This window comes from Phyllostomus discolor, chromosome 14 (genome assembly GCF_004126475.2).
Source record: "Phyllostomus discolor isolate MPI-MPIP mPhyDis1 chromosome 14, mPhyDis1.pri.v3, whole genome shotgun sequence".
Lineage (NCBI taxonomy): Eukaryota > Metazoa > Chordata > Mammalia > Chiroptera > Phyllostomidae > Phyllostomus > Phyllostomus discolor.
In genome coordinates this window covers 24,792,210-24,801,280 of record NC_040916.2, presented here as the reverse complement: position 1 = coordinate 24,801,280, position 9,071 = coordinate 24,792,210, and the positions used below count along the sequence as shown (strand labels likewise).

At 51.1% G+C, this 9,071-nt stretch overlaps 1 protein-coding gene across 3 annotated transcripts in view; it reads left to right on the top strand.

Annotated features, from left to right (window-relative positions):
- The first annotated feature begins 422 nt into the window (after nucleotides 1–422).
- The window catches only part of DCAF6 (DDB1 and CUL4 associated factor 6), a 60,702-nt gene continuing 52,053 nt past the window's right edge, over nucleotides 423–9,071 (top strand). Inside the window, exon 1 of one of the 3 annotated variants that reach the window (XM_036015748.1) lies at nucleotides 423–816. In XM_036015748.1, the coding sequence (XP_035871641.1) occupies nucleotides 720–816 (97 nt within the window). In that variant the 5' untranslated portion in view covers nucleotides 423–719. The remainder of the gene's footprint in view (nucleotides 817–9,071) is intronic. The other 2 variants (XM_036015746.1, XM_036015747.1) reach the window with 2 other exon arrangements.

Below are 9,071 nucleotides of genomic sequence, written 5' to 3'. Positions count from 1 at the left end.
CCTGCCCCGCGGGGTGGGCGGGGCTCAGCACGGACCTCCCATTTCTCCTCCCTGCCCTCGAGGCCATGTTGGAGAAGGGAAAGTGAAGCTGCACCTGCTCTGATCCCCTTTATTTTGATTAAGGAGGCCCGTAGTTAAAATGGGCTCCGTCAGGCCTTCGGTGCCCTGACTAAAGATGACAGCCCACAACTCTCACGTTTCCTTTGGAAGGAGAGTCGTGAGAGACAGACTTCAGACCTCGGCCTCTTTGCTCTATCTTCCTCGTTTATCCATAGAGAAGGAAGGATCTGGCTACAGTGGCCTGAACCCGCTTTTCTAGGATGAGGGCAGGAGTGACGGCCGGCGGCTTCAGGCCCCCGGATGGTCGTCATCTCGCGAGAAAGGCTGGAAGGGAGGGTGTGGAGAACGGGGTCGGAGGGGGCGGAGTCGCGGTCGCCTCCGCCTCCGCCACCTCCTCCTCCCGTTGGAGGGGCCGAGGGAGGAGACTGTTGCCGATCTCTGGATGTTCTGGGTAGTGTGAGCAGAGTATGAGGCGAGCTCTGGCCCGGGTGCGGCCGGGCTTCGGGGGCGAAGGCGTCGCCGCCGTCTGAGTCGCCGCGCCCGCCCGCGAGGCCCGGCGCGCGGATGGTGCCGGTGCGGCTCGGGGGCTGATCGCGCGTCCCCTCCCCTGCCCCCTCCCCCACGCGGTGGGCTGCCCTCCCACCCGGCCCGGTGGAGCCATGTCTCGGGGTGGCTCCTGGCCACACCTGTTGTGGGACGTGAGGAAAAGGTCCCTCGGGCTGGAGGACCCGTCCCGGCTGCGGAGCCGCTACCTGGGTGAGCGGGGGCCCCGGGGCGGAGGCGCCGAGGTCGCCGCCCAGAGGTGGGGGAGGGGGCCGCGGCCGGGGGCTGTTGGCGGTGGGACAGCGCCTTGGCCGGGGCGCCCCGGAGGCTCTGGGGCGCCGGGTGGATCCCTCTGGACGGACCCCGCGCCCTGCCCTGCGCGGCCGTGTGTCTCTGCGCGCTGCCAGCCGCCGCCCTGGCTGGGGTTTCCTCGTGGGGCCGGACCGGGCGCGGACACTACCGGCCGGGAACGGGGTTAGGGTCGCTTCTGCAGCGGGACTCGGGGGAAGACTCGCCGGGCCTCCCGGGGCGTTTGGAGCACGAGTTGGAGCTCTTGCTCTACTCCAGCCCTCCCGGCTCAGCGGAGGACCTGAGTTTTGGCTGACACCCGCTCCCCTCGGATCCCCGGAGGGTTTAGGGGTCGGCTGCGACGCGGCGACCACCCTCGGGGACTTCACGCTCCGAACTGACTCCGCGTAGTGTCCCGCGGCTCGGGGCCAAAGCCTGGAAGTGACGGCTGAGCTGTCCCCACCCCCGCGGGCGCTCCGGGGCGACCCGCTGTTCGCTGTTCGCTTGGGCCTGACCGCCTTAAGGAGGTGTAGGGTTTCGCGTTCCCGTTCCCAGCCCTGCAGCACGCACACTGGGCATTTTCTGTTTCTTAGTTCACCTTTCTAAAAACAGCCTTCAGTGCTTGAGGGAACCGTATTCCACTTTTTTTATTCGTTTTGGATAGAGTGGGGTTTTTTTTTGTTTTGTTTTGGCTTTTTTTTTTCCCCCTTAGGATTCTGGGTCATGCTTGAGCTAACTAAAAAGTCCACTATTGAGTATGGGTCTGTTTTTTTCTTGTGCAATCTTTTCATCCCTCTTTATTCTTTCTCTTTTATTTGAAGATGAGACAACGTTAAATTTTTTTTCTTTCTAATTTTGTCTCTTTTTGCTGGGTAAGTCTTTGTGGGTGTCATTTGGTTTTGACTTCAAGTCAGTAAAAGAAGATGAAATCTCGTTACATCTAACAGTTCTGGCTTTTAAAATAGTTAAGTTGGAAGCATTTTTCTTGTTCTTGTGTCTTTAGTGTCTTAAGTAACTTGAATACAGTCACTGTAAGAACTTGATGAAAATGAAGCGAAAATCCCTGTGACCCCTCCCGTTCCAGTGTCACACACACATCCTGGAGATAACCTCGTTATCTGTTTCCTGAGTATGTGTCCAGACCGTTCCTTTGCTTTCTTACCGGCACGTACACACACACACCGAGACGCTGCAGTCCTGTGCGTGTGTCTGTGACCTGCAGGCACGGTGTCTTACTGTGCAAACGTGGCTGTGCAGCTTGCTTTTTCTGCCCTGCATCTGGGAGATCTTTCCCTGGCAGGACAGACGGAGCTGCTCGTTCTGTGGAAACACGTGTGGGCTTATACGTTAACGTTTTCTTCTGGTTCCGTTAGTTCAGCTGTGTCTGCGATGATAGCGGATTAAAATCAGAACCTTGTGTTTTTTTCCCCTTCCTACTCTAACTCCCTCCCTAACGGAGTGGAGTTTGGGTTGGGCGAAGGGAAATGGAAGAGTAGGACAGGAGTCTCCTGTCTTTAGTGGAAAGTCTAAATGATAGGTTTTCAAATACATGTGTATATTTACAAGGAGTTCCTTCTCTTAAATAACATTTGAAGTGTGCTAATCATAAATACTTTATGATTAGCACATTCTCAGAACAGCTTCCTTTAAAAGTGGTTTCCCAAGTGTTTGAAAATAGCTTGTATTGATTGGCCTTCGTATACCTTATACCATTGGGTTTACCCAGCTCTTCAACATGACAGCGATAATCTTGGGTTAAGCATTCAGGAAACAGCAAAGTCCACATTAGCAGTATTTGGATTAATGAGAGTTTTAAAAAATGACATTTTGAAGTACTCTTATAAAGTCTTCCTTTTAAGTGGTTTGAGTCCAGCTGTTTTAGAAAGTAAATAGATCCCTTTTTTGAGATTTCAACATTTAAACATTCTGATTATCTATAATATTGTAGGTTAATTATATTTCTAATTTATTTCCATTATTTGTATTTCTATTATTGAACTATTGCCAAATCACAGTGAAACTGGGATAGAACAAATTGACAGATTTTTCTTGTGACATTTACGTTTTCAATTATTGCACCATAGAATGTACCTTTTCACCAGTAGTATTCAAGTTTCGTCATGGATTTTATTTATATTTGGTTAATTATCTCTTTTCCTTCCATAAAATTACAGTTCACAAAACATTCTTTTACATCATGGGAATAAAGATAATCTGTCGTATGTTATTTGGGAGAAAAAGTATGTGTTTCCTCACAGCCCCCACATTCACCTGATCCAGTGTGGATTCGGACAGAAGGCCAGGGATGGTCATCTTGATGAACCCGACGTTAAAAATGTCAGTGTGGGATTTATTTTTTTTAAACGCTAATTGTCAAAGTCCTGATTAGTGTGCAGGTGTTTCAGAGTTTCTCAGTGTACTCAGTTAGCAATGTATACAGCTATGGCCATGCTTTTGGAGTTCAGTGATTGTTACAATGAGTTATTAGTCACACACAGCTTAGGGGATACGGTTTTATAAAGATGAGCATAAAGGAAACTATCATTTCTGTACATTGCCTCTTTCCATCTTTCTCTCATTTTAGACGAACTTGTCTACAAGTTGAATGAACACTTCCTAACTCCTCTAAATTAAAAAAATGGTAATTGACAAAAGTAAATTTTAAGGAACTTTCTGAGGGAACTGTTTGCTATAATGTATAACATGCTTAATATAAAATGTTCAAATTACGATGAGGCAGTGTCTTGGTCAGTGTGGGCTGCTGCAGCAAAATGCCATAAACTGGGCTTATAAACAGGAGACGTTTATTTGGAACAAACCTGGAGGCTGGAAGACTGAGGTTTGTCGTCCACGCAGTCAGATTCTAAGTCCCGTGAGGCCTGCTGGGTGGTGCGCACCCCCTTCCTCCCTGCGGGCTCCTGGCCTCAGGGGCTCTTAGAAAAGCCCGAATCCAATGCCACGCACCTCCCCAGGAGCCCACCTCCTGATGCCATCACCAAGGGGCTCTGGATTCCAGCAGAGGGGGGTGGGGGGCATGCAGACATTCAGAATACATAGCAGGCAGCCGGGGACGACTTCCTGGAGAGACTGAAATCTTTTCTGTAAGGAGATTAGAAAGACAGTGTCTGAATATTATTAAGGTCATTATGTATTGAGAGGGATTTTGCATTTAGATGACTCTTTCTGGCATATCCTGGATTACATCTGCATTCTGATGTAGCAAACTTACAACATATTGCCAAGCTATATTACGAAGGTCAGTGCATTCTGACTTTTGCCTCCGTGTTAGCTACTGGGGAAGAGTTAGTGGAGATTTGTGTTGTTTCTTGAGTTTTGAAATCTCAGTGAACATTGAAAAATGTCTGATTGTAGTAGTGAAGATGTCAAATGTGAAAACCATATACAATAGACTATGCTGATTCTTGAGAATAAGACCACCAAAGGCAATACTGTCCATCAAAGCGCAGCCGGCAGGATAGGCCCGCCCTGCGGAGGATCTGGTCCCTCCCCGACGCGGGATGGACGCGCTTAGCAGGGATAAGAGCTTCCGGTGGCACAGGCCTGGCACCACTCTTAGGCTTTGGGTCGGCGTTTCGAAAATGCTGTGACCACAGTCCACAGTAAACACACACACACACGGGGCGGCTTGTGACCCACAGCTGAAATAAAAGGTTCTACAGACGTGGTTTGGTCTTGCTGGGTGGGGTACGTTCTCGTTTCTGCTTACGACCATGTTGAAAATGTTGCTGTTGATCCGGTAGAAGGTCCGCTAGTGAGTCTCAGCTTGAGGTTTGCAAAACTCTACTAGGTGGTGTGCATTTTTTTAATAATTGTCATTGAATGTTACTGACTTCAAGGTTAGTGCAGCTTGGGTTCCCACGTATTTACAGCAGATTAAAAAAATTTTTTTAAAACACTGCTGATGGCTGATCTGGAAGATATAAGTAATGAGACTTTTCATTTACACTTTGGGAACCAGCTAGAATGGGACACTTTTAAACCCTCCTTTCTCGGGTGAGTGCCCACAGTGGGATCGCTGCATCGGGGGTATGTGTGTGGCTTTACCAGAAACTGCCAGCCGCGTGGGAGTGCCCAGTTCCACATTCTCGCTAGCGCTTGGGGTCCGAGCCCTCCTAGTTTTAGCCTTTCTCCTAGATATGGAGGGGCACATTATTATTTTACACTGCATTTGATTGAATCCTCCTGGTTGGCGAGGCTGTCTTTTCACGGCTTATCTGCGATCCCTGCACTTTGGTTAAATGTTCAGATTTACCTTTTTAATATTGTAAGAATTCTTCACATGTTCTTGATGCAAGTCCTTAATCAGCTGTTTTGCAAGTGTGTTCTCCCAGTTTGTCTTGTTCTTTATTTTTCTTAACAGAGTCTTTTGTGGTGCATACTTTTTTGTGTCCTGTTTAAGAATCGTCACCTAGTCTAAGGTCACAGTGATTTCCACTATACATTTTTTTTTCTAGATGCTTTGTGTTTTTAACTCTTACATTTAGGTCTGTGAACAATTTTGCGTTAATTATGCTATGAGGTAAGGGGTCAAGTTTCCCTTCTCGGCCTGAGACTGTGCATTGGCCCAGCACCGTTTCCGAAAGCACCGCCCTTTTCCCTTCGTGGGAGAGAATGGACCACGGACGTGGAGCTCAGGTTCCCGGCCACGTGCTGTTGGATTCGGTGTCTGTCTCTCTGCCGGGAGGCCCTGTCTGTGTCGTGAGCACTGAAATCAGCTAGGGCGAGATTTTGAACTTGGTTCTTAAAAAAAAATTTTTTGGGGGGCTATTCTGGGTCCTTTGAACTTTCATATAAAGTTTAGAGTCAGTGAAGTGTGCCGATTCCTGCACGAAAGACTCCCGGGGTTTTGGCTGGCACCACGTTGGACCTGCGCGTTGTTTCAGGGGGCCGGGCGGCCCCCAGAAGTAGCCAGGCCGCGGAGGTGGCTCTTCTTTCTCCTCTTTAGCTGTTCGTCCATTTCCCTCAGCAGTGGGTTATGCTTTTATATTTTTCAGTGTGCAGACCTTTAAACATATTTGCTCCTGTTCCCCGTGTTTGTCTGTGTTCTGTCTCCCTGGCGTTTTGTCGCCCTTTGGTTTTCAGTTCTGGCTGTGTGGTGAGGTGCCGGGGCGGGAGTGGGGGTGCTCTGCAGAAGACGACTTTGGGCAGACAGCTGTCAGCGGCGACAGAGCAGACGCTGAGGTCCCGAGAAACGAGTCTTACAAGAGACCGCCGGATTCACTGACAATCCCTGATTTCTGAGAGCCCAACCGATGACGAGGAGGGGACCGATGACGAGGAGGGCCCCGAAAGGACGGTGCGGGGAAAGGGAGCCCTGACCGTGAGCCAGGGAGGGCAGCGGTGTAGGCGACGGGAGACTTGGCCTTAAGAAGTAGCTCAGAGGGGCAACAGCGTGAAGAAAAGGGAGCGTGTCTGTGGTGGCACCTTCTCAGTGTCGCTCGCCTTGCTCTCTCTCCACCAGCCGAAGCGACCTCCACTCCTTTAACAAACTAACTGCTCTCTCGCTCTCTCTTCCGACAGTGTGAACTTGGAACAGGCCCACGGTCCGTGGGGAGGCAGCAGTGTGCCGGGCACATCCAGGAGTTTTGTGTATGCTAATTTCTTACTCGACAGCGAACCTGCAGGGTTGTCGATGGTGTTATTCCCATCAAATGCGAAACTCTCACCAGTGAGGAAATGGGTTCCGAGGGGCTGAGTTCTGCCCAGCGTGTGTGCGGTGTGGCCCAAGCGAGATGTTCAAACCCGGGCCCGGCCTGTCCTGTCCCGAGGCCCCCCGTCTCATCAGGGAGCTAGGCGTGTGCCCCACGAGCAGAACACAGAACAGAGGGAAGGCTCGGTCCCACTCGCTTGTCCACTGATTCAGCAAGTACAGGCCGAGCGCCCGCTTTGTGCTGGGCACTTGGGGTGCCGGGGTGAACAGAGGGTGTTCCTGTTTTTAGGAGCTTTCAGCCTCTCGCTACTGAGTGCAGTGTGGAGGCGGAGGTGGGGTTACAGGAGGCAGGAAGGCTGGCGTAGCAGGCCCCGGTGGGAGGCCAGTTCATCCGTAACATAACAGGGGTGTCCTTGTGGGGAGGGTTCTCCGTGGCTCCCGACATTTCTGCTATCTCCCGAGCAGAGGCCCTGGCGGCTTTGTTCCGGCTGTCTTTCCAAGAATGTGTCTGGGGAGAACAGCCTTGGGAGATACGGTGTCTCCCTCTGGGGCAGAGGGCACGTTTATTTATTGTCCATTGTGATGAGGATAATGTGTCCATTATGTCAGGCAGGTTGGCTGGGTATAAGGTTTCGGTCCCCTCTGTGATTCAGACCCACTGCTTGCACAGTGTCGCTCCCAGGTCGCTCCTCGTCGCCCAGTGGGAATTGGGGGCCGAGAGCAGCCCCTGTGAACCGCAGCCCGCACCGCTGGCAGGGCCATGGGCGGTGACGTGCTTTGCCTGTGACTTGGGCGCCTTGAGTCTTCTGCCAGCACCCGTGAAATGGCGGGTCATGCGTTAGCCCGCCAGCAGGCCGGGCCCTGCGGCCCTCTGTAATGGACGTGGGTTTATTTTTACTTTGATTTGGGGGGGGGGTCAGGTGTTTAGACTTCCAGTCCTTATTTCCTGGGGGCTCTCAGCTCCCGTTCTTGGTGGTGTACTCGCCGCCACTGAAAGGGCGGAGGGCGCTGACGCTGGTCAGTGCAGAAGCACGTTTTAGGGGGTGTGTGGACGCCTCACAGTTTTGACCTCCAACGTCACGCTCAGAAACATCGCTCAGGAGCCGTGTGTTTAGCTATTGTCCTTCTCTCACGTGCCACCGCGGTTTCCTGTAGACAGCAGTGGCTAGGGCTCTGTTGTGAAAACCAGATTTTTGAAGCTTGGAAAAATTTCCAGGACTTTTTAAAAAGCATTTTAATGAATTGTTACCACGTTGTTAATTTGACTGCTTTATTTCTTAACTGTTAATTTATTTTATTACTCAGTAGAATTGTCAAACCTGTCAGTTGTTCAAATGGAAAAGATTTTTTAAAATGTATCCGTTTACTATTAGCATCTTTTTATAACGTGAAGATTCGAAGAGTTAAAGTACAACATAGTTTGTACAATACTTTACTAAATTTCTGTCAATTGTTTTATTCCAATAAGTTTCGGAACCATAGAGCATCCCCTCCCCCCAAATAAAATTATTTTTTAGCCCCTGTGCTCATCCTCTACCTAGCCACCTTGACATTTATCAGCAAGGAGGGGAAAAAACCCACTCTGGCTTAAAAAGATAGCGGTCCTCACGTGCAACGGCAAGAAGTCATAGGGGAGAAGCGTGCCCCTGCGCGGGAGGCAGAGAACACGGGCGAAAGTGACTATCGAGCCCTCATCAGCCTGATGACTTAGCTAATTGTCGCCCTTTGTCGTGTACCCTGCTTCCTTTCATCGCAGCCTCTGAATAAACATGAAGCCCTGTGGTCCTCCTTTGGTGCAGAGGATTCCTTTCTTAAAGGGAAACATTCCTCTTTTCCAAAGCAAGAACATGTTCTATTTCTGTAGTGTTAGTGTTGTAACTGTCCTACATGGATGGGACATCTAGGTTGATTTGATGTACTTTTTGCCGCCACATTTCATCGTTGTGAAATGAGCTTGGAAATATTGTCACACTTCAGGAATCGGGGTGTGCGTAAGTGTGGGCGGCGCCTGGCAAACCTGTGTAACGCCGAAAACCCTGTCCTCCCCTCCAGCCTGGCTTACCCCTTACCACACTTACGCTTTTCCCTGTAGCGCCCTCACCAGGTGCCGCGTCGTTTCCTGTCCCCCGTCCCCCACCGCACACAGGGAGCTGCTGCTGTCCCGCCTCAACACCGCACCTCCAGCTCCTTCCTGGAGGTCTCTGGGAAGGGAGTGAGCCCTCAGTGCATTTGCTGGGTGCACTGGCGGAGGAAGGGAGCCTTTGATCATCACTGTGGTCCAGGCACTGCACCCAGCCCTCTCTGTCCTGGAGTCACGCACTGCTTGCAGCAGCCTCGGGAGGTGGGTGGGGACTCGGGGACTCGGTGAGCAGGCCAGGGCACCGCAGGGTGGGCTTAACCTGCCCAGTGTCGCTCGGCCAGTGGAGGAGCTGCAGTCAGAGCCGGAACCTACCGATGCCCAATCGGAGGTCTTGACCTCGGTGCTGTGCTTCCACTCAGCAGTAGAAGG